The sequence below is a fragment of the Salmo salar genome, chromosome ssa03, assembly GCF_905237065.1.
Source record: "Salmo salar chromosome ssa03, Ssal_v3.1, whole genome shotgun sequence".
Classification (NCBI taxonomy): domain Eukaryota; kingdom Metazoa; phylum Chordata; class Actinopteri; order Salmoniformes; family Salmonidae; genus Salmo; species Salmo salar.
In genome coordinates this window covers 664334-690520 of record NC_059444.1, presented here as the reverse complement: position 1 = coordinate 690520, position 26187 = coordinate 664334, and the positions used below count along the sequence as shown (strand labels likewise).

General features: G+C 43.3%; 1 protein-coding gene across 1 annotated transcript in view; it reads left to right on the top strand.

Annotated features, from left to right (window-relative positions):
- Window positions 1-26187, top strand: part of cacnb2b (calcium channel, voltage-dependent, beta 2b) — an 87392-nt gene that overhangs the window by 5773 nt on the left and 55432 nt on the right. Inside the window, exons 2-6 of the mRNA XM_045714329.1 lie at window positions 275-337; window positions 1291-1413; window positions 1673-1857; window positions 16150-16202; window positions 16674-16696. Coding sequence (XP_045570285.1) covers window positions 275-337; window positions 1291-1413; window positions 1673-1857; window positions 16150-16202; window positions 16674-16696 — 447 coding nt within the window. The remainder of the gene's footprint in view (window positions 1-274; window positions 338-1290; window positions 1414-1672; window positions 1858-16149; window positions 16203-16673; window positions 16697-26187) is intronic.

Sequence of the window (26187 nt, the reverse complement as noted above, 5' to 3'; positions counted from 1 at the left end):
ACAAACTAAAGCTGCCCAAGTCCAATTCTACATCACATCATCAATACAAACTAAAGCTGCCCAAGTCCAATTCTACATCACATCATCAATACAAACTAAAGCTGCCCAAGTCCAATTCTACATCACATCATCAATACAAACTACAGCAGCCCAAGTCTAATTCTACGTCACATAATAAACAGAAACTAAAGAGGTCCAAGTCTAATTCTACATCAACTCATCATTACAAACTAAAGCATCCCAAGTCTAACTCTGACTCCCTTTCTCTCTCCAGACCCTAAGGGACTTAGATGGTCATGAGGAGAGGAATGCCCAGGTCCAGTTGGAGAAGGCCAAGGTAGGCCCCAATCTAACTACCTCGATCCCTTGTTTCTATCTCCTTCCTTACTTGGTCTCAGAGCATTTCATATTATTCTGTACGTAAATCTGAGACATTAAATCTGGTATTCTAGGTATTAATTTGTGGATGTCCATTATCCATTCGTAGGATATGTTGCGAATTGCAAAACCTACAGTATGTTACGTATTTGCAAAATGTATGCTATGTTTTGAATTACAATTTGTTTAGTCTAATGTTATCTAGCTGGCCAACATTAGCTTGGCCAGGAATTAAGTTTAAGTTTAGGAGTTAGGTTAAAGGGTTAAGGTTAGGGGAAGGGTTAGCTAAAAGGTTTAAGGTCAGTGTTAGGGGAAGGGTTAGCTAACATGCTAAGTACTTGGAAAGTAGCTAAAAATGTGTAACTAGTTGAACAGTTATTAGCTAAATTAGCTAAAATGCTAAAGGTTTCCATGATGAAACTCAAATAAGCAATCTTTGGGTAGCTAGATGTTCACCTTATTCGCCCACCCATCCACCCTGACCAACCACCATTCTTTCCCTTTTTTATTAATAAAGGTATATGTTATGTAACCATATCAAACGTAACATATCATACTAATTTGAATATACCTGATTTACGTTTGATTATGTTACGTCTACTCAGAGACCAGGCTGCCTCCCCATGTTCTCTCTTCTCTATGTTACCAGTGCAAGTCTGTTGTCTTCTCCGTTACCAGGACAAGTCTGTTGTCTTCTCCGTTACCAGGACAAGTCTGTTGTCTTCCCTGTGTTGCCAGTGCAATTCTGTTGTCTTCTCTGTTACTAGGACGAGTCTATTGTCTTCTATGTGTTACCGGTGCAAGTCTGTTGTCTTCGCTGTTACCAGTACAAGTCTGTTGTCTTCGCTGTTACCAGTACGTCTGTTGTCTTCGCTGTTACCAGTACGTCTGTTGTCTTCTCTGTTTAACCAGTACAAGCCTGTGGCGTTTGCTGTGCGGTGTAACTTCTATTACATACCGGCAGACGACGACAACATCCCAGTACCAGGCCAGGCTGTCACCTTCGAGGCCAGAGACTTTCTACACGTCAAAGAGGTTAGAGTGTAACCCTTAACCCCTAACCTTTAACCCCTAACTCTATGATAGTGATGATGATGATAATAATGATGATGGTTATGGGGATGCATCACACTCCTCTCTTTATTCATGTCTTGTTTAGTCTGATGTTATGTTTTGATTCCTGTTTTTTTGTAAAGCACATTTGGGTCCTTTGAAAAGCGCTAAATAAGTCCCATGTATTATTATTATTAATAATAATAATAAATCCAGTTCCCTGCCTGCCTTGTCTGAACAGAAGTTTAATAGTGACTGGTGGCTTGGGCGTCCGGTGAAAGAAGATGGAGTGGTGGGGTTCATACCCAGTCCAACCAACCTGGAGACCATCCTGATCAGGAGAGACGTCCAGGCCAGGAAAGCTGCCAAAGCTCTGGCCAGGTACACAGCCATAATCCTGATCCTGACCCTTGACACCCTAACCCTGCTGGTAGCTACTGGTACTGTGCTTCTACACCTGCATTGCTTGCTGTTTAGGGTTTTAGGCTGGGTTACTGTATAGCACTTTGAGATATCAGCTGATAAAAAAAGGGCTTTATAAATACGTTTGATTGATCGATTGATTGATACTGCTACTACTACTGCGGATACAATTACTACTACTGATGCTTCTACTACCGCTGCTACTACTGCTACTACTGCTGCTATTACTACTAGTACTACTACTACTGCTACAACTACTACTAATACTAATGCTGCTAATAATATGTATGCTGCTACAACTGCTGCAACTACTACTGCTGCGACTACTGCTACTACTATTACAACTACTAATATTACTACTGCCGCCACAACTACTACTACTACTACTACTACTACTACTGCTGCTATTACTACTAGTACAACTAATACTACATATACTACTGATGCTACATCTACTATTGCTACTACTGATACATCTACTATTACTGCTGCTGCTAATATTACTGCTGCTACTACTGCTACTACTACTGTTGCTACTACTACTGCTACTACTGCTGCAACTAGTACTACTAATGCTACATCTACTTCTGATGCTACTACTACTACTACTACCACCACTACCACTACCACTACCACTACTACATCTACTACTGCTGCTACAACTACTAATGCTATTAATACTAATAATACTGCTGCTACACATACTACTACTGCTACTACTACATGTACTACTACTGCTGCTATTACTACTAGTACTACTAATGCTACATCTACTACATCTACTACCACTACTACTGCTGCTACATCTACTGCTACTACTACTACTACTACTGCTACTACTACTACTACTACTACTACTACTTATGCTACTACTACTGCTGCTACTACTACTACTATTTCTGCTACATCTACTACTACTGCTACTACTACTACATCTACTACTGCTGCTACTACAACTACTACAACTTCTGCTGCTACATCTTCTACTACTACCACTACTACTACTCCTACTACATCTACTACTACTGCTGCTACATCTACTACTACTACTACTGCTACTACTGCTGCTACTACTACTACTACTACTACTACATCTACTAATACTACAACTGCTACTACTATGACTTATATTACTACAACTACTACTGCTTCTACATCTACTACTACTGATACTATTGCTGCTACATCTACTACTACTACTACTGCTTTTGCTACATCTAGTACTGCAACTACTACTACAACTACTACTACTACTGCTGCTGCTACTACTACTGCTGCTACTACTGCTCCTACTAATACTGCTGCTACTACTACTACTGCTAGAGCGACTACTACATCTAATACTGCTACTGTTAGTACATCTACTACTACTACTACTACTACTACTACTACTACAGCTACTACTGCATCTACTACTTATACTACTACTACTACTACTACTATTACCACCACTACTAACACTGCTGCTGCTACTACTCATACTAATAATGCTTCTACTACTGCTTCTACTACTACTGCTGCTGCTACTACTACTACTACATATACTGCTACTATTGCTACTAATACTATTGCTGCTAATGTCATTGCTGCTTCTGCTACTACTAATGCTGCTACTACTACTACTGCTGTGGCTGCCACTACTACTACTACTACTACTACTACTACTGTCACTACTACTTCTGCTATTACTACTATAACTACTATTATTACTACTAATGTCACCACTAATACACTCCTACTGTTGATACTCAAATCAAATCATATTAGTCACATGCTCCGAAATACAACAGGTGTAGACCTTATTGTGAAATGCTGAATACAACTTACGAGCCCCTAACCAACAATGCAGTTACATTTTTATGGGATAAGAATAAGAAATAAAAGTAACAAGTAATTAAAGAGCAAAATAGCAATAGTGAGACTATATACAGGGGGGTACCGGTACAGAGTCAATGTGTGGGAGCACTGGTTAGTAATGAGGCTATATACAGGGGGTACCGGTACAGAGTCAATGTGTGGGTGCACCGGTTAGTAATGAGGCTATATACAGGGGTTACCGGTACAGAGTCCATGTGCGCGGGCACCGGTTTGTCGAGGTAATATGTACACTACCGTTCAAAAGTTTGAGGTCATTTAGAAATGTCCTTGTTTTTGAAAGAAAAGCACATTTTTTGTCCATTAAAATAACATCAAATTGAACAGAAATACAGTGTAGACATTGTTAATGTTGTCAATGACTATTGTAGCTGGAAACGGCCGATTTTTTTATGGAATATCTACATAGGTGTACAGAGACCCATTAGAAGCAACCATCACTCCTGTGTTCCAATGGCTCGTTGTGTTAGCTAATTAAAGTTTAATCTAGAGGCGAAAGAAACGCACACCTATTTAGCGAGGTGCTGGCTAGCGGAGTGGAACACTTGAAAATAAAGGAGAGCCGCACACTCTAGGAGCTCAGATGCAAAAATATGTCACTGTTTTCGTCGGTAATGGAGGACAAAAACGCAGCTGGTATGTGTACGCTCATCTTGACGTTTATTAACTTTCCAAAATGAACACCAAAATAACAAAACAAGTGAACGACCGATATACAGACAGTCTGGCAAGGCACAAGGCTAAACACAGAACAATCTCCCACAAACACACAGACAAACACACCCAACTAATATAGGACTTCCAATCAAAGGCAACACCACACAGCTGCCTTCAATTGGAAGTCCACCCCAATTAACTCTACATAGAAACACACTTACTAGACTACACATAGAAATACATAAACATAGACCATAAACCAAAAACCCGGAAATACTAAATCAAACACCCTTTTTCCAAAACACCACCCCGGACCACATAAAACAAATACCCTCTGCCACGTCCTGACCAAACTACAATAACAATTAACCCTTATACTGGCCAGGACGTGACAAAATATATATGTCCAACGTTTTGACAGACACACTGTCTTCATCAGGGTATAATGAAAAACACATTTACATTACATTTTAGTCATTTAGCAGACGCTCTTATCCAGAGCGACTTACAGTAGTGAATGCATACATTTCATTTCATGCATTTATTTGTTTTTTGTACTGGCCCCTCATTTATATAATGTCAAAAGATACACACAGGTGTCTTTAATCATGGCCGTGTGTGCCCCGATATCATTGGTTAATTCTCATGTCTTAAAATAGCATACAAAAAACATAAATCGATAGCGTACGATCTTAGTTACAATTTGGCTACAGAAGCCTACAAACATTTACAATAGCAAAATCACAATAATCACAAGAATGGCTTCAGATCAGTCTACGTTGAGACCAAAGGGTGCAAGGCTCTTTAAATTATAAATCCAGGCAGCCTCTCGTTTTAACAATAAATTATCAAGGTCACCCCCTCTCCTAGGGAGGGTGACATGTTCGATGCTGATATAACGTAGAGACGAGGTTCCTCTCTCCTAGGGAGGGTGACGTGTTCGATGCCAATATAACGTAGAGACGAGGTTCTCCTCTCCTAGGGAGGGTGACGTGTTCGATGCTGATATAACGCAGAGACGAGGTTCCCCTCTCCTAGGGAGGGTGACGTGTTCGATGCCAATATAACGTAGAGACGATATCGAGTGGTTTTCTTCCAAAAGTTGGGCCCCAACTGGGTAAGTCGAGTTTTTGGTGCTCTAATGGTGCTACAATGCTCCGAGATACATACTTTTAATTTGCGCTTTGTTTTACCCACATAATTTTTAATGCTAGGACAAGTTATAAGATAAATAACTGCCTTAGTGGAGCACGTGATAACACCTTTGATTGGGATCTGTTTCCCTGTTTGGGGGTGTTTGAAAGATCTACATTTATAAGTGCCATTGCATTGAGCACAGCCATTAAACTTGTAGTTTCCATCCAGTAGGGGGCGCAAATAGACGTTGTGCAGGGATATCTTGGGGTGGTAAATTAGAGTTTACCAATTGATCTCTGAGGTTTCTGCCCCGCGAGAATACGACCAAGAGAAGGTTTCAAAACACATTACTGATACTGTGCCAATGCTTGTGAACGATTCCCTTAATTTGTTCAGAGCACTTTGAATAGCGGGTAGTTAGAATGCAAGAATGCTCATTTTTGCGAGACTGATCTTGAAAAAGCTCATGTCTCGTTTTGTTTTGAATTTTCTCAATGGCAATATTAATCTGACCATTTTTGTACCCCCTCTCCTTGAATTTTCTTTGCGTCTCAGCCATATTTCTGTCAAAATCTGATTGTTTTTTACAAATTCTTTTGATTCGACAGAAATGGCTGTAGGGCAAACATGTATCATTTTAAAAGGCTAATTGATCATTAGAAAACCCTTTTGCAATTATGTTAGCACAGCTGAAAACTGTTGTTCTGATTAAAGAAGCAGTAAAACTGGCCGTCTTTAGACTAGTTGAGTATCTGGAGCATCAGCATTTGTGGGTTCGATTACAGGCTCAAAATGGCCAGAAACAAAATACTTTCTTCTGAAACTCGTCAGTCTATTGTAGAGGATCTGAGGACCCATGCCAAACCTGTTCAGTCTCCTGAGGGGGAATAGGTTTTGTTGTGGCCTCTTCACGACTGTCTTTATGTGCTTGGACCATGTTAGTTTGTTGGTGATGTGGACACCAAGGAACTTGAATCTATCAACCTACTCCACTACAGCCCCGTGTGTGAGAATGGGGGCGTGCTCGGCCCTCTTTTTCCTGTAGTCCACAATCATTGTCTTGATGACAAAGGAGATGTGGTAGGCCTGATCATTGTCAGTGATCAGGTCTACCACTGTTGTGTCATAGGCAAACGTAATGATGGTGTTGGAGTCGTGACTGGCCATGCAGTCATGAGTGAACAGGGAGTACAGGAGGGGACTGAGCACGCACCCCTGAGGGGCTCCTGTGTTGAGGATCAGCGTGGCGGATGTGTTGTTACCTACCCTTACCACCTGGGGGCGGCCCGTCAGGAAGTCCAGGATCCAGTTGCAGAGGGAGGTGTTTAGTCCCAGCGTCCTTAGCTTATTGATGAGATTTGAGGGTACTATGGTGTTGAACGCTGAGCTGTAGTCAATGAATAGCATTCTCACGTAGGTGGCCCTTTTGTCCAGGTGAGAAAGGGCTATGTGGAGTGCAATAGAGTTTGCATCATCTGTGGATCTGTTTGGGCGGTATGCAAATTAGAGTGGGTCTAGGGTTTCTGGGATAATGGTGTTGATGTGAGCCATGACCAGCCATTCAAAGCAATTAATGGCTTCAGACGTGAGTGCTATGGGTCGGTAGTCATTTAGGCAGGTTACCTTAGTGTTATTGGGTACATGGACTATGGTGATCTGCTTAAAAAATGTTGCTATTACAGACTCGGACAGGGAGAGATTGAAAATGTCAGTGAAGACACTTGCCAGTTGGTCAGCGCATGTTCGCAATACAGTCTTCTGGAACAGCTGGTGCTTTCATGCATGTTTCAGTGTTATTTGCCTTGAAGCGAGCATAGAAGTAGTTTAGCTTGTCTGGTAGGCTCGTGTCACTGGTCAGCTCTCGGGTGTGCTTCCCTTTGTAGTCTGTAATGGTTTTCAAGCCCTGCCACATCCAACAAGCATCAGAGCCGGTGAAGTACGATTCGGTCTTGGTCCTATATTGACACTTTGCCTGTTCGATGGTTCGTCGGAGGGCATAGCGGGATTTCTTATAAGCTTCCAGGTTAGACTCCCTCTCCTTGAAAGCGGCAGCTCTAGCCGTTAGCTCAGTGCGGATGTTGCCTGTAATCCATGGCTTCTGGTTGTGGTATGTACGTATGGTCACTGTGGGGACGACATCATCGATGCACTTATTGATGAAACCAATGACTGATGTGGTGTACTCCTCAATGCCATCAGAGGAATCCCAGAACATATTCCAGTCTGTGCTAGCAAAACAGTCCTGTAGCTTAGCATCTGCTTCATCTGACCACTTTTTATTGATCGAGTCACTGGTGCTTCCTGTTTTAATTTTTGCTCGTAAGCAGGAATCAGGAGGATAGAGGATAGAATTATGGTCAGATTTGCCAAATGGAGGGCGAGGGAGACCTTTGTACGCGTCTCTGTGTCTGGAGTAAATGTGGTCCGGGGTTTTTTCCTTCTGGTTGCACATTTAACACTTACATTTTAGTCATTTAGCAGATGCTCTTATCCAGAGCAACTTACAGTAGTGAATGCATACATTTTATTTTGTACTGGCCCCCGTGGGAATCGAACCCACAACCCTGGCGTTGCACACACCATGCTCTACCAACTGAGCCACAGGTGGTGCTGATAGAAATGAGGTAAAACAAATGTAAGTTTCCTGCATTAATGTCCCCGGCTCCTAGGAGCGCCGCCTCTGGGTGAGCGTTTTTTTGTTTGCTTATGGCGGAATACAACTCATTCAATGCGGTCTTAGTGCCAGCTTCAGTCTGTGGTGGTATGTAAACAGCTATGAAAAATACAGATGAAAACTCTCTTGGTAGAAGGTGTGGTTTACAGCTTATCATAAGAAACTCTACCTCAGGCGAGCAATAGCTAGAATCTTCCTTAGATATCGTGCACCAGCTGTTATTTACAAAAATACATATAGTCCGCCGCCCCTTGTCTTACCTGACACCGCTGTTCTATCCTGCCAGTACATCGTATAACCAGCCAGCTGTATGTTGATATAGTCATCGTTCAGCCACGATTCCGTGAAGTATAAGATGTTACAGTTTTGAATGTCCCGTTGATAGTTTTAGATAGTGTGGTCTACAGCTTACCGTTGGTAGTTTAATCTTCCGTGTAGGTCGTCTATTTTATTTTCGTTTGCTAACAGAATGAATGGAAGGAAGTGGTGGTTTATTCGATCGCCTCCAAATTCTCAGAAGGCAGCCCGCCGTTTGGCCCCTTTTTCTCCGCCTTTTCTTCACGAAAATCACGGGGATCTGAGTATATCATTCACGTCCGGCTCGTCAGGATCGTTAAAGGAAAAAAAGGATTCTGCCAGTCCGTGGTGAGTAATCGCAGTCCTGATGTCCAGAAGTTATTTTCGGTCATAAGAGTAGTGGCAACATTATGTACAAAATAAGTTAAAAAATAAGTTACAAATAATGCAAATTAACGAACAAAAGATACTCTTCTCCAATGCCATCTTAACTACCACTACTGTTTGTATTACTACTACTACCACTACTACTGCCACATCTTCTACTACTGCTGCTGCAACATCTACTACTACTGCTGCTAAATCTACTACTACTACTACTACTACTGTTACAACTACTACTACTGCTGCATCTACTACTAATACTAGTTCTGCTACATCTACTACTACTACTAGTACTGCTACTACTGCATCTACTATTATTACTGCTAATACATCTACTACTACATCTACTACTATTACTGCTGCATCTACTATTACTACTACTAGCACTACTGCTACTACTGCTGTTGCTACAGGTACTACTACATCCTTACCTGCTGCTACTACTGCTACTGCTGCTACTACTTCCACATCTAAATATGTTGCTGCTACTACTACTACTGATACTACTACTACTACTACTACTACTACTACGACTACTGCTACTACTACAACACCTACTACTACTACTCCCACTGCTACTACTACTACTGTCACTACTACTTCTACTTTTACTACTATGACTACTATTACTACTACTATTCGAGCAAGGGTTACCTTCCAGAGAGACTTTAGAAATTGTAACATTCTCTGTTTCATGGAAACATGGCTCTCTCGGGATATGTTGTCAGAATCGGTTCAGCCTCCGAGCTTCTCCATGCATCGCGCCGACAGAGATAAACACCTCTCTGGGAAGAGGAAGGGCAGGGGTGTATGCTTCATGATTAATGACTCATGGTGTAATCATAACAACATACAGGAACTCAAGTCCTTCTGCTCACCTGACCTAGAATTCCTTGCTATCAAATGCTGGCCATATTACCTGCCAAGAGAATTCTCGTCAGTTATCGTCACAGCTGTGTACATTTCCCCTCAAAGAGACACCTAGATGGCCCTCAAGGAACTTCACTGGACTATGTAAACTTTATTATGTATGTATTTATTATGTAAACTGGAAACCATGTATCCTGAGGCTGCATTTATTGTAGCTGGGGACTTTAACAAAGCAAATTTGAGAACAAGGCTGCCTAAATTCTATCAGCATATTGATTGCAGTACGCGCGGGGGTAATACACTCGATCACTGCGACTCTAACTTCTGCGATGCATACAAAGGCCTCCCCCGCCCTCCCTTCGGGATATCCGACCACGATGCCATCTTGCTCCTACCGTCTTATAGGCAGAAACTCAAACAGGATGTACCAGTGACTAGAACCATTCAACACAGGTCTGACCAATCGGAATCTATGCTTCAAGATTGTTTTGATCATGTGGACTGGGATATGTTCCAGTCAGCCTCGAAGAACAACGTCGATCTATACGCTGACTCTGTGAGTGAGTTTATAAAGAAGTGTATAGGAGATGTTGTACCCACTGTGACTATTAAAACCTACCCTAACCAGAAACCGTGGATGGATGGTGGCATTCGTGCAAAACTGAAAGTGCGAATGCCGCATTTAACCATGGAACGAGGTCTGGGAATATGGCTGAATATAAACAGTGTAGTTATTCCCTCCACAAGGCAATCAAACAAGCAAAATGCCGGTACAGGGACAAAGTGGAGTCGCAATTTAATGCCTCAGACACGAGACGTATGTGACAGGGACTACAGGAAATCACGGACTACAAAATGAAAACCAGCCATGTAACGGACACAGACATTACGCTTCTAGACAAACTAAACACCTTCTTTGCCCGCTTTGAGGATAAGACAGTGCCACTGTTGCGGCCCGCTAATGAGGACTGCGCCCCCCCCTCCTTCTCCGGGGCCAACGTGAGTAAAACATTTAAATGTGTTAACCCTCGCAAGGCTGCTGGCCCAGATGGTATCCCTAGCCACATCTGCAGAGCATGCGCAGACCAGCTGGCTGGTGTGTTTATGGACATATTCAATCACTCCCTATCCCAGTCTGCTATCTCCACATGCTTCAAGATGGCCACCATTGTTCCTGTACCCAAGAAGGCAAAGATAACTGAACTAAATGACTACCACCCCGTAGCACTCACTTCTGTCATCATGAAGTGCTTTGAGAGACTAGTCAAGGATCATATCACCTCCACATTACCGGCCACTCTAGACCCACTTCAGTTTGCATACCGCCCCAACAAGTCCACAGACGATGCAATCACACTCCACACTGCCCTATCCCATCTGGACAAGAGGAATACCTATGTAAGAATGCTGTTCATTGACTACAGCTCAGCATTCAACACCATAGTACCCTCCAAACTCAACATCAAGCTGGAGGCCCTGGGTCTCAACCTCGCCCTGTGCAATTGGGTCCTGAACTTTCTGAGGGGCCACCCCCAGGTGGTGAAGGTAGGAAACAACATCTCCACTTCGCTGATCCTCAACACTGGGGCCCCACAAGAGTGCATGCTCAGCCCCTTCCTTTACTCCCTGTTCACCCACGACTGTGTGGCCATGCACGCCCCCAACTCAATCATCAAGTTTGCAGATGACACAACAGTAGTGGGCTTGATTACCAACAACAACGAGCCAGCCAACAGGGAGGAGGTGAGGGCACTCAAAGTGTGGTGTCAGGAAAACAACCTCTCACTCAATGTCAACAAAATAAAAGAGATGAAAGTGGACTTCAGGAAACAGCAGAGGGTACCTGCTGAAGTGCGTGCTACCGGTGGGTGTTGTAATGCTGACCGGTGAGCTGAGATAAGGCGGTGCTTTACCTAGCAAAGACTTCTAGATGACCTGGAGCCAGTGGGTCTGGCGACGAATATGTAGCAAAGGGCCAGCCGAAGAGAGCATACAGGTCGCAGTGGTGGGTGGTATATGGGGCTTTGGTGACAAAACGTATGGCACTGTGATAGACTGCATCCAGTTTGCTGAGTAGAGTGTTGGAGGCTATTTTGTAAATGACATCGCCGAAGTCAAGGATCGGTAGGATAGTCAGTTTTACGAGGGTATGTTTGTCAGCATGAGTGTGTCACGCCCTGACCATAGAGAGCCATTGGTTCTCTATGGTGTAGTAGGTCAGGGTGTGACTAAGGGGTGTTGTAGGTAATATATTTCTATGTTGGTGCTCTTGGTATGGTTCCCAATTAGAGGCAGCTGATGTTTGTTGTCTCTAATTGGGGATCATACTTAAGGGTTCCCTTTTCCCACCTGCTTTGTGGGATATTGTTTTTGAGGGAGTGCATGTTGCACCTCAGTACTGCACGGTCATTGTTTGTTTCTTGGTTTGTTTTAAGTTTCACTAAATAAAGATGTGGGACTCCAATCACACTGCGCCTTGGTCCGTCTCTCCACACGAGCGTGACAGAGTGAAGGAGGTTTTGTTGCGAAATAGGAAGCAGATTCTAGATTTAATTTTGGATTGGAGATGCTTAATGTGAGTCTGGAAGGAGAGTTTATAGTCTAACAAGACACCTAGGTATTTGTAGTTGTCCACATATTAGTGATGCTGGACGGGCAGGCAGGTGCGGTCAGCGATCGGTTGAAGAGCATGTATTTAGTTTTACTAGCATTTAAGAGCAGTTGGAGGCCAAGGAAGGAGTGTTGTATGGCATTGAAGCTCATCTGGAGGTTTGTTAACACAGTGTCCAAAGAAGGGCCAGATGTATACAGAATGGTGTCACCTGCGTAGAGGTGGATCAGGGAATCACCCGCAGCAAGAGCGACATCATTGATATATACAGAGAAAAGGGTCGGCCCGAGAATAATACCCTGTGGTATCCCCATAGAGACTGCCAGAGGTCCGGACAACAGGCCCTCAAATTTGACACACTGAACTCTATCTGAGAAGTAGTTGGTGAACCAGGCGAGGCAGTCATTTGAGAAACCAAGGCTGTTGAGTCTGCCGATAATAATACGATGATTGACAGAGTCGAAAGCCTTGGCCAGGTCGATGAAGACAGCTGCACAGTACTGTCTTTTATCGATGGCGGTTATGATATCGTTTAGTACCTTGAGCGTGGCTGAGGTGCACCCGTGACTAGCTCAGAAACCCGATTTTGCATAGCGGAGAAGGTACCGTGGGATTCGAAATGGTCAGTGATCTGTTTGTTAACTTGGCTTTCGAAGACTTTGGAAAGGCAGGGCAGGATAGATATAGGTCTGTAACAGTTTGGGTCTAGAGTGTCACCCTCTTTGAAGAGGGGGATGACCGAGGCAGCTTTCCAATGTTTAGGAATCTCGGACGATACAAAAGAGAGGTTGAACAGATTAGTAATAGGGGTTGCAACAATGGCGGCGGATAATTTTAGAAAGAGAGGGTCCAGATTGTCTTGCCCAGCTGATTTGTACGGGTCCAGGTTTTGCAGCTCTTTCAGAACATCTGCTATCTGTATTTGGGTGAAGGAGAAGCTGGGGAGGCTTGGGCAAGTAGCTGCGGGGGGTGACGAGCAGTTGGCTGGGGTTGGGGTAGCCACGAGGAAAGCATGGCCAGCTGTAGAGAAATGCTGATTGAAATTCTCGATAATCGTGGATTTATCGGTGGTGACAGTGTTTCCTAGCCTCAGTGCAGTAGGCAGCTGGGAGGAGGTGCTCTTATTCTCCATGGACTTTACAGTGTCCCATAACTTTTTGGAGGTTGTGCTACAGGATGCAAAGTTATGTTTGAAAAAACTTGCCTTTGCTTTCCTAACTGACTGTGTATATTGGTTCCGGACTTCCCTGAAAAGTTGCATATCGCAGGGACTATTCGATGCCAATGCAGTACGCCACAGGATGTTTGTGTGCTGGTCAAGGGCAGTCAGGTCTGGAGTGAACCAAGGACTATATCTGTTCTTAATTCTACATTTTTTGAATGGGGCATGCTTATTTAAGATGGTGAGGAAATTACTTTTAAAGAACAACCAGGCATCCTCTACTGACGGAATGAGGCCAATATCCTTCCAGGATACCCGGGCCAGGTCGATTAGAAAGGCCTGCTCACTGAAGTGTTTAAGGGAGCGTTTGACAGTCTGGACCCGTACAAATCAGCTGGGCTAGATAATCTGGACCCAATCTTTCTAAAATTCCGCCGAAATTGTTGCAACCCCTATTACTATCCTGTTCAACCTCTCTTTCGTATTGTCTGAGATCCCTAAAGATTGGAAAGCTGCCGCAGTCATCCCCCTCTTCAAAGGGGAGACACTCTAGACTCAAACTGTTACATACCTATATCTATCCTGCCCTTCCTTTCTAAAGTCTTCTAAAGCCAAATTACCAAATAGATCTCTGACCATTTTGTATCCCACCGTACCTTCTCTACTATGCAATCTGGTTTCCGAGCTGTTCATGGGTGCACCTCAACCATGCTCAAGGTACTAAATGATATCATAACTGCCATTGATAAAAGACTGTAGTCCGGGGGGAGGCTTCAATAACAGCGGTACTACAGTCTGAAGACAGACATGTTTAAGTGGGTGCCACTGGGCGAGCGTTGGCTGTTGGTAAACACCCAGGATCTGTGCTGACTCCCGGGGCTGGTAGGTTCGTCTCAAGCGTGACAAAGCTGTTTGATGGCTGGATTGGATAGATGAAAGGTGGCCAGACTGCCCCGATCTCCTACGCCTTGTGAGTGTCCAGTCTCCCGTGGACCACGGAGCTGAACATCTGTCTGTTGGATTGGTACAGATCAACACTGCCCTGCTCAGACAGCTTTGCTATAGGAGGCATTTAAAACTGAGATTCAGTTTGCCTGGGTTACAGCAAGATTGGTGTACTTAGAAAGCAGCCGAGCTAACAGCTGGAGGATCTTTTCCCTTATCTGCTTGATGTGGTGCATATAGGGCAGCACTTATCTTCAACTTGTGACTCTGTGGAAATCATTTCACACCAGAAGCATTTATGCCCAGCTGTGGATAAAAACACAGGTTGGCTAGCACTGCTAGCATTAGCCTGTTCCGTTTTCATGATGGCTAGCAGCTAACTGCTACTTAACAGGAATTCGGGACACAAACTTGCGGTCCCAGCCATGACGGCTGACTGCGTCGAGGAAACCGTAGCAATACTTTAGCTATGATTAAAAACGATTTAATGAAAACTATTTCATAAAAACAACAAACCAAGTGTATATGGTGCACTTTTCTGTTGCATGGTTTGATGATGTCTATTGTGTGATGATGGACACACATCTCCTCTACTACTGCGCTGCTACTACTACTACTGTTACTATTATTATTACTACTACTACTACTATCACAACTACAATCACTACTACTATTAGTAATGCTATTACTACTACTACTGTTATTATTACTACTACTACTATCACTACTGCAATCACTACTACTATTATTAATGCTATTACAACTACTACTGTTATTACTACTACTACTACTACTACTACTACTACTACTGCTACTACTACTACTGCTATTACTACTACTACTACTACTACTATTACTGCTACTTCTACTATCACCACTATTATTACTATTGCTACTGTTACTATTATTACTACTACCATCACTACTAATATCTCTACTACTACTGTTATTACTACTACTACTACTACTACTACTACTACTACTGTTACTATTATTACTACTACCATCACTACTAATATCTCTACTACTACTGTTACTATTATTACTACTACCATCACTACTAATATCTCTACTACTACTGTTACTACTACTCCTATTACTACTATCACCACTACCACTATTACTACTAGTACTACTATTACTCCTAAAATTATTACTACTACTACTTCTACCAGTATTACTACTATGACTACTACCATTAATACTACTATTCCTACTACCATTATTATTACTACTACCATTATTTCTACTACTACTACTACCACCAGTATTAGTACTATTACTACTACAATTTGTAGTACTATTACTACTACCAGCATTAATGCTATTACTACTACCATCATTACTACTATTACTACTACCAGTTTTACTACTATTACTACCACCATTATTACTACTACCACCACTACCATTATTTATACTACTACTACTACTACTACTTCTATTACTTCTATCATTATTGCTACTATTACTCCTGATCTTATTACTACTGTTACATATGCCACTACTACCAACTTTACTACTACCATTATTACTACTATTTCATATACCACTACTACTACCTTTACTACTACCATTATTACTACTATTACTCCTACTAGTATTACTTAAAATACTGCTGCTGCTGCTGTAATAGAAATGACTACGATGACTAAGATGAGTTCCTCACTTTTCTTCTTTCAGTAAAGCAGCAGTTTCTCAAGACGCGAATAAAAAGTACACTCCTCCTTCAACTGGTGAGGTTTTATTTACTTTTAGTGTTTTAATTCATTGATGGCTGCATTATTGTATTTCTTCTGCTTTTATTAATTGAAACGTGAATTGTTACTGGAAGTATATTTCATTGAAATGTGTATTATTGTTTCTAATGGTTAGGTTAGGTGTAGTATTGTGGCTGTTAGGGTTAGGTGTAGTATTGTGGCTGTTAGGGGAGGGTGTAGTATTGTGGCTGTTAGGGGAGGGTGTAGTATTGTGGCTGTTAGGGGAGGGTGTAGTATTGTGGCTGTTAGCGTTAGGTGTAGTATTGTGGCTGTTAGGGGAGGGTGTAGTATTGTGGCTGTTAGGGGAGGGTGTAGTATTGTGGCTGTTAGGGGAGGGTGTAGTATTGTGGCTGTTAGGGGAGGGTGTAGTATTGTGGCTGTTAGGTGTAGTATAGCATGAGCATGATGGAATGCATGTTTTCATTTCTGTCTTCTTTCTTTCCGCAGTTGCACAAGCTCAAAAGAAGTCGGTAAGTGTGTTTGTATGTTAGTGTTATTTTCATGCCTGTCAGCGTAATAATGGTTGGCTTTGGTTAAAGCTCAATGTGAAAATCACCTTGTTTGGAAGTACATAACACACTCCCTGCTTCTCGTCATGAGCTGTCAGTCCCTTACCGAGAACCACACACTGGATGCACATTTCACATTCAGACTCCAACTGCTGACGTAAACAGCGCTGAGTGCAGTGTGCTAATGCTTACATGCATACTAAATTCCCCTCCTATCTTGACATTTCTATCCAAATGTGTGCTGATCAACAGTGCCAAACTAACGACTCTGTCATGCATTGCACGGCCATTGCAGTGGCGCAGCTCTATAGGTGGGGAGACCAGTATAGGGGTCCTGACCAGTATAGGGGTCTATTTTGTTATTATAGTTTGGTCAGGACGTGGCAGAGGGTATTTGTGTGTGTGTGTGTGTGTGTGTGTGTGTGTGTGTGTGTGTGTGTGTGTGTGTGTGTGTGTGTGTGTGTGTGTGTGTGTGTGTGTGTGTGTGTGTGCACGCATGCGCCCCTGACAAGACTGTTTTGTTGTCTGTTCATAATTTTCGTGTTTTGTTTTGACTTATTAAAATGAGCATTCACGTTCCCGCTGCATTTTGGTCTTCATCCTACGACAACCGTGACAGTTGGTACCCAGCCAGGCGCTAATGCTTCTCCCCACTGAATGAATGACAAATGGGCAATAATTGGGCACCTAATTACACAATTGAATTTAAAATAGGCCTAACTGAATGAGGGGGAAGAGGTTGATTTAATTTAGAAAGATAAATGTGACTCACCGCCTTGATTCGGTCTTATGTAGCAAATTATATATATTTTTTTTAATTGCAAAAAAGTAGAGACTCAGAGCTACAAAATGGAATGTTATAAACTACAGTTGTCTCAAAACTCCCTGATCTTCTCAAAAAGATCAGTTTGTCTAGTTGTGTCCAGTCCAGGTGGTGCTTGTACAGGCAGACCATCTATGGGAGGAAGGATGTCAGCATTGCGCAGCAGCTGAAACCTGGTCCTGACTGAGTCCGAACGCTGCTTGGAGACAACATCAGGCTCCAGAGCATCAAAGCTGTAAAACAGGAAAATAGACAAATACATTGAGAAGACATTACAACCTTGCATAACATCAATTGACCTCCTAAGTTCAGAAAACAAGAATAACCTCATACAATGCATGAAAATGATATTCACCTGAAGTGCTGGTACTGCTTGATCTGTGGCAGCGGCCTGAAGTATGGAGTCAGGAGGTGTTGCTAGCCGTAGCTTTCCACCAGCACCGTACCATCCTCCAGTCCAACCGGCTGTAGGATATTACCCCTGTCATTGTGCTGTCCTTCACAACACCAGAAATCTCAGACAAAGTGTTCACTCTGTATAAAGGAGGAAATGTTGAGCAAAATCAAAGCTGTAATGCATCCTGATGTCTGTCCTTGCTGGTTCAGTAGTTCCCCCCCAGAGAAAACTGCAGGTCTTGACAGGTGGTCTTGCAGTCAACAACCATCTTCTGGTAGACAGATCGCCACAATACTACACCTAACCCTCACTCTGAACCAGCAGGAGATGCAGGTACTGCTTCTTCAGCTTGGCTGACTTAACAGCTTCTGACAGATCTGTCACTACTTCTGCCGAAGTCGGTCCCTCTCCTTGTTCGGGCGGCGTTCGGCGGTCGACGTCACCGGCCTTCTAGCCATCGCCGATCCACTTTTCATTTTCCATTTGTTTTGTCTTTGTTTTACACGCCTGGTTTCAATTCCCCAATTACATGTTCATTATTTAACCCTCTGTTTTCCTCATGGTTTTTGTGCGTGATTGTTTTATGTATGTTCGGTCCGTTATTGTGGGCTCGGTATTAAGACATGTTATTGGAATATTTGAGTAAAGTTACTTGTGTTACTCATCTCCGCTGTCCTGCGCCTGACTCCTCCGCACCAGCTACACCCAGACCACTACAAGATCTGAAGACCTGATAGTTGTTCCTCTGGCACTGCCAGCACAGGTCTGTCCTGGGCTTAGTGCTTGAGATGAGGGGCAGCAATTTCTTCCACAGATTCCTGAAGGAAACACCCCAACTTCACGTACCTCTGGAAAATACAGAAATTATGTGAGATCACTAAAAGTAGTGCCAATCATGTTGGAGGTAAGTTTAATTATCTACGTATGTGTTGTTTATGCTTTACATACCAAGTGTTGTCATCGATTGCATGTAGAGACGCCACACCACTGCTTTTTTAACATTACATGGCAGCAGCTTTTTGCATTATCCTCTGCATAGTTGTTGATGAAGTTCACCACTCGCTGCAAGTCCTCATGCTTCAGGTGTAACCTGTGCTTGCTTGGGCCGGCTTCCTTTTTGATGGGAGGCATTAGACCATTCTCCTTGTATGACTGGTGGAGGAGAGACAGGTGTGTTCTACAGGTGTGTTCTACAGGTGTGTTCTACAGGTCTTTTTGATGGGAGGCATTAGACCATTCTCCTTGTATGACTGGTGGAGGAGAGACAGGTGTGTTCTACAGGTGTGTTCTACAGGTGTGTTCTACAGGTGTGTTCTACAGGTGTGTTCTACAGGTCTTTTTGATGGGAGGCATTAGACCATTCTCCTTGTATGACTGGTGGAGGAGAGTCAAGCGTGTTCTACTGATGCTGAAAACAAATTCCAGATAGAAATATTTTGTCATTATTATCATTATTATACAATAGATAGCCGTAATCACCGTCAGACAAACCTGGCTAACTTGATGGGTCATGTAATCATCTGGCGAGGTGGAGTCTTTTGTTTAGATATGTAGCTAGCTAAACAATTAACCATAATTCCAACCCATAGAATACTAGCAGTACTGTAACGTGGGTCGTCTAAAGGGGACCAAGGCACAGCGTGTATAGTGCTCATAATTACTTTTAATGAATATACTTGAATAAAACAAAAGACCAAAAACAGTTCGGTGAAATACACTAAACAGAAAACAACTACCCACAAAACCCAGGAAGAAAAACCCATACTTAAATATGATCTCCAATCAGAGGCAACGAGGATCAGCTGCCTCCAATTAGAGATCAACCCAAACAATCCCAACATAGAAATAGAAAAACTAAAACTAAAACATAGAAGTAGAAACAATAGATAAACCCAAAACACCCCCCTGTCACGCCCTGACCTACTCTACTATAGAAAATGACATCTTACTAGGGTCAGGACGTGACAAATACAAACTGATTGTTATAGCTAGATAATGCTAAACAACCAGGTTCAATGTTCGTTAGCTAGCTGACATTAGGCTATAACTAGCAATGCAATGGCTTTCTGGGATAATATTACTACACAGATCATACACGTAATGTTAGCTCGCAAGCCAGCCAGCTAACGTTAGCTTTAACTTGCAATAAAAACAACTTTGACAAAACTAGAAATGTATAATATCTGAAACTGTCACTAGACTCTTACCCGTATACATGGATAATCACAGCAGACTGCAACCCATTTCATTAAATTAGACGTCCTGTGTTGTTTCCGTTTTGTTTGTACAGCATGCTTGGCCCGTTGTTGTGTCAAGTCCCTCTGGTTCACACTGACCATGTGCAAGGCCATAATAATTATCAGATCTCTCTCTCTCTCTCTGTCATGGTTGCCCTTAGTTTGAAGATGTCAGCTGCAGACAGGTGTTTTATACAACAGCCTACTGTGTTCTCGTTTCAACTCCCTCTCCATTTGCAATCAAACTTCAGAATTGTATTAATATCCTTATCATACTCTGCTTCCACCAGGAGTTCCATGGATTTTAAAACTCTGTAAACTTCTTCCATGTTTGCCGTTTCTTCCCCATCATAGTCATTTACATTTTAGTCATTTAAAGAGAAGAGCGTCTGCTAAATGACTAAAATGTCAAATGTAAATCATGGATTTCCTCATTGTCTGATTCAGAGTCAGAGCAGCACATGTTATAGACAGAAGGTAATACATGGCAGACCAATCCGAACTCATCTCTCGGCATGTCCAGCCCATTCATTATCTCAGCCAATCATGGCTAGCGGGAAGGTTCCTGTATTTTTCCGTGGCTCAACCAACTAGGCTCATAATTTAACAAATGTATTGGTATTTACAGATGCCATACAACTTTGTTATTAAGGCACATGAAAGTTCAGACGTTCCAGAAGGCATTTCTGCCAAAAAATGCATTTTGATAAAAATAAAAAAAAATAAACATTTAAATGCCTCTGCTGTGAAGTTGTGACATGTGTTAGGACCTGGCTCGTAGATCGTAACAACAAAGGGAGTCAACACATGACGTAAATGTAATAAGGAATACATGTATTAACAAAATAATAATAAATACAAAGATGTAACTTAATAAGCTGTGGACGTCTATATGATCAGTAGTGTATGCAGTGCAGTGTGTAGATGAGTGGAGAGAGTGTAGTCTGGTGGAAACAGACCAACAACCAAAAGGTGGAGGAAGTCAGCCTGCCAATCAGGGAAGAGAGACAGTGTAGTCTGGTGGAAACAGACCAACAACCAAAAGGTGGAGGAAGTCAGCCTGCCAATCAGGGAAGAGAGACAGTCTTGTCTGGTGGAAACAGACCAACAACCAAAAGGTGGAGGAAGCCAGCCTGCCAATCAGAGAAGAGAGACAGTGTTGTCTGGTGGAAACAGACCAACAACCAATAGGTGGAGGAAGCCAGCCTGCCAGTCAGGGAAGAGAGAGAGTGTTGTCTGGTGGAAACAGACCAACAACCAAAAGGTGGAGGAAGCCAGCCTGCCAGTCAGGGAAGAGAGACAGTGTTGTCTGGTGGAAACAGACCAACAACCAAAAGGTGGAGGAAGCCAGCCTGCCAGTCAGGGAAGAGAGACAGTGTTGTCTGGTGGAAACAGACCAACAACCAAAAGGTGGAGGAAGTCAGCCTGCCAGTCAGGGAAGAGAGACAGTGTTGTATGGTGAAAACAGACTAACAAACAAAAGGTGGTGGAAGCCAGCCTGCCAATCAGGGAAAAGAGAGTTGGCTGATGTGTCACCCAACTGGGCGAAGTCATGACAGGGGTAAAAGCTGTTAAGAAGACTTTTGGAGCTAGACTTGGCGCTCTGGTACAGCTTGCCGTGTGGTAGCAGAGAGAATCAAATCAAATCAAATGTATTTATATATCCCTTCTTACATCAGCTGATATCTCAAAGTGCTCTACAGAAACCCAGCCTAAAACCCCAAACAGCAAGCAATGCAGGTGTAGAAGCACGGTGGCTAGGAAAAACTCCCTAGAAAGGTCAAAACCTAGGAAGAAACCTAGAGAGGAACCAGGCTATGAGGGGTGGCTAGGAAAAACTCCCTAGAAAGGCCAGAACCTAGGAAGAAACCTAGAGAGGAACCAGGCTATTTGTATTTATTTTATTTTTATTTATTTCACCTTTGTTGAACCAGCTGGGCTAGTTGAGAACAAGTCCTTTATTTAACCAGGTAGGCAAGTTGAGAACAAGTTCTCATTTACAATTGCGACCTGGCCAAGATAAAGGAAAGCATTTCGACAACATACAACAACACAGAGTTACACATGGAGTAAAACAACATACAATCAATAATATAGTAGAAAAATAAGACTATATACAATGTGAGCAAATGAGGTGAGATAAGGGGGAGGTAAAGGCAAAAAAGGCCACGGTGGCAGAGTAAATACAATATAGCAAGTAAAACATTGGAATGGTAGATTTGCAGTAGAGGAAAGTGCAAAGTAGAAATAGAAATAATGGGGTACAAAGGAGCAAAATAAATAAAATAAATAAATACAGTAGGGGAAGAGGTAGTTGCTTGGGCTAAATTATAGATGAGCTATGTACAGGTGCAGTGATCTGTGAGCTGCTCTGACAGCTGGTAATTAAAGCTAGTGAGGGAGATAAGTGTTTCCAGTTTCAGAGATTTTTGTAGGTCATTCCAGTCATTGGCAGCAGAGAACTGGAAGGAGAGACGGCCAAAGGAGGAATTGGCTTTGGGGGTGACCAGAGAGATATATCTGCTGGAGCGCATGCTACAGGTGGGTGCTGCTATGGTGACCAGCGAGCTGAGATAAGGGGGGACTTTACCTAGCAGGGTCTCGTAGATGACCTGGAGCCAGTGGGTTTGGTGACGATTATGAAGCGAAGGCCAGCCAACGAGAGCGTACAGGTCGCAGTGGTGGGTAATATATGGGGCTTTGGTGACAAAACGGATGGCACTGTGATAGACTGCACCCAGCTTGTTGAGTAGGGTATTGGAGGCTATTTTGTAAGTGACATCGCCGAAGTCGAGGATTGGTAGGATGGTCAGTTTTACGAGGGTATGTTTGGCAGCATGACTGAAGGATGCTTTGTTGCGAAATAGGAAGCCAATTCTAGATTTAACTTTGGATTGGAGATGTTTGATGTGAGTCTGGAAGGAGAGTTTACAGTCTAACCAGACACCTAGGTATTTGTAGTTGTCCACATATTCTAAGTCAGAACCGTCCAGAGAAGTGATGCTGGACAGGCGGGCAGGTGCAGGCAGCGATTGGTTGAAGAGCATGCATTTAGTTTTACTTGTATTTAGGAGCAGTTGGAGGCCACGGAAGGAGAGTTGTATGGCATTGAAGCTCGTCTGGAGGGTTGTTAACACAGTGTCCAAAGAGACTCACCAGCAGCAAGAGCGACATCATTGATGTATACAGAGAAAAGAGAGTCTTGTCTTTAAAATGGTGTAAAATAGTCATATGTTTGAAAAATTGAAGTTTTTGTATTTTTGAGGAATTTGAAATTCGCGCCACGCCCATCATTGGCTATTGGAGCAGGTGATCCGCTAGCGGAACGTCTAGATGTAAGAGGTTATTAACAGAGTCAAAAGCTTTGGCCAGGTCAATGAATACGGCAGCACAGTATTGTTTCTTATCGATGGCGGTTACGTTGTCGTTTAGGACCTTGAGCGTGGCTGAGGTGCACCCATGACCAGCTCTGAAACCAGATTGCATAGCGGAGAAGGTGCGGTGGGATTCGAAATGGTCGGTAATCTGTTTGTTGACTTGGCTTTCGAAGACTTTAGAGAGGCAGGGTAGGATGGATATAGGTCTGTAGCAATTTGGGTCAAGAGTGTCCCCTCCTTTGAAGAGGGGGATGACAGCAGCTGCTTTCCAATCTATGGGAATCTCAGATGAAACGAAGGAGAGGTTGAACAGGCTAGTAATAGGGGTTGCAATAATTTCGGCAGATAATTTTAAAAAGAAAGGGTCCAGATTGTCTAGCCCGGCTGATTTGTAGGGGTCCAGATATTGCAGCTCTTTCAGAACATCAGCTGAATGGATTTGGGAGAAGGAGAAATGGGGAAGGCTTGGGCGAGTAGCTGTGGGGTGTGCAGTGCTGTTGAATGCAGTAGGGGTAGCCAGGTGGAAAGCATGGCCAGCCGTAGAAAAATGCTTATTGAAATTCTCAATTATAGTGAGCTTATCGGTGTTGACAGAGTTTCCTAGCCTCAGTGCAGTGGGCAGCTGGGAGGAGGTGTTTTTATTCTCCATGGACTTTACAATGTCCCAGAACTTTTTAGAGTTTGTGTTGCAGGAAGCAAATTTATGCTTGAAAAAGCTAGCCTTGGCTTTTCTAACTGCCTGTGTGTATCGGTTTCTAACTTCCCTGAAAAGTTGCATATCACGGGGGCTGTTCGATGCTAATGCAGAACGCCACAGGATATTTTTGTGTTGGTTAAGGGCAGTCAGGTCTGGAGAGATCCAAGGGCTATATCTGTTCCTAAGATGGTGAGGAAGGCGTTTAAAAAAAATAACCAGGCAAAAAATAACCAGGCTATGAGGGGTGGCCAGTCCTCTTCTGGCTGTGCCGGGTGGAGATTATAACAGAACATGGCCAAGATGTTCAAATGTTCATAAATGACCAGCATGTTCAAATAACAATAATCACAGTAGTTGTCGTGGGTGCAACAGGTCAGCACCTCAGGAGTAAAATGTCAGTTGGCTTTTCATAGCCAATCACTTGAGAGTATCTCTACCGCTCCTGCTGTCTCTAGAGAGTTGAAAACAGCAGGTCTGGGACAGGTAGCACATCCGGTGAACTGGTCAGGGTTCCATAGCCGCAGGCAGAACAGTTGAAACTGGAGCAGCAGCACGGCCAGGTGGACTGGGGACAGCAAGGAGTCATCATGCCAGGTAGTCCTGAGGCATGGTCCTAGGGCTCAGGTCCCCCGAGAGAGAGAAAGAAAGAGAGAAAGAGAGAATTAGAGAGAGCATACTTAAATTCACACAGGACACTGGAGAAATACTCCAGATATAACAGACTGACCCTAGCCCCCCGACACATAAACTACTGCAGCATAAATACTGGAGGCTGAGACAGGAGGGGTCAGGAGACACTGTGGCCCCATCCAATGATACCCCCGGACAGGCAGAACATAACCCCACCCACTTTGCCAAAGCACAGCCACCACACCACTAGAGGGATATCTTCAACCACCAACTTACCATCCTGAGACAAGGCCGAGTATAGCCCACAAAGACCTCCGCCACGGCACAACCCAAGGGGTTGCGCCAACCCAGACAGGAAGACCACGTCAGTGACTCAACCCACTCAAGTGACGCACCCCTCCTAGGGACGGCATGGAAGAGCACCAGTAAGCCAGTGACTCGGCCCCTGTAATAGGGTTAGAGGCAGAGAATCCCAGTGGAAAGAGGGGAACCGGCCAGGCAGAGACAGCAAGGGCGGTTCGTTGCTCCAGCCTTTCCATTCCCCTTCACACTCCTGGGCCAGACTACACTTAATCATAGGACCTACTGAAGAGATGAGTCTTCAGTAAAGACTTAAAGGTTGAGACCGAGTCTGCGTCTCTCACATGGGTAGGCAGACCATTCCATAAAAATGGTGCTCTATAGGAGAAAGCCCTGTCTCCAGCTGTTTGCTTAGAAATTCTAGGGACAATTAGGAGGCCTGTGTCTTGTGACTGTAGCATACGTGTAGGTATGTACGGCAGGACCAAATCGGAAAGATAGGTAGGAGCAAGCCCATGTAATGCTTTATAGGTTAGCAGTAAAACCTTGAAATCAGCCCTTGCCTTAACAGAAAGCCAGTGTAGGGATGCTAGCACTGGAGTAATATGATCAACATTTTTTGTTCTAGTCAGGATTCTAGCAGCCGTATTTAGCACTAACTGAAGTTGATTTAGTGCTTTATCCGGGTAGCCGGAAAGTAGAGCATTGCAGTAGTCTAACCTCGAAGTAACAAAAGCATGGATACATTTTTCTGCATCAATTTTGGACAGAACATTTCTGTTCTTTGCAATGTTACGCAGATGGAAAAAAGCTGTCCTTGAAACAATCTTGATATGTTCGTCAAAAGAGAGATCAGGGTCCAGAGTAACACCGAGGTCCTTCACAATTTTATTTGAGACGACTGTACAACCATCAAGAATAATTGTCAGATTCAACAGAAGATCTCTTTGTTTCTTGGGACCTAGAACAAGCATCTCTGTTTTGTCCGAGT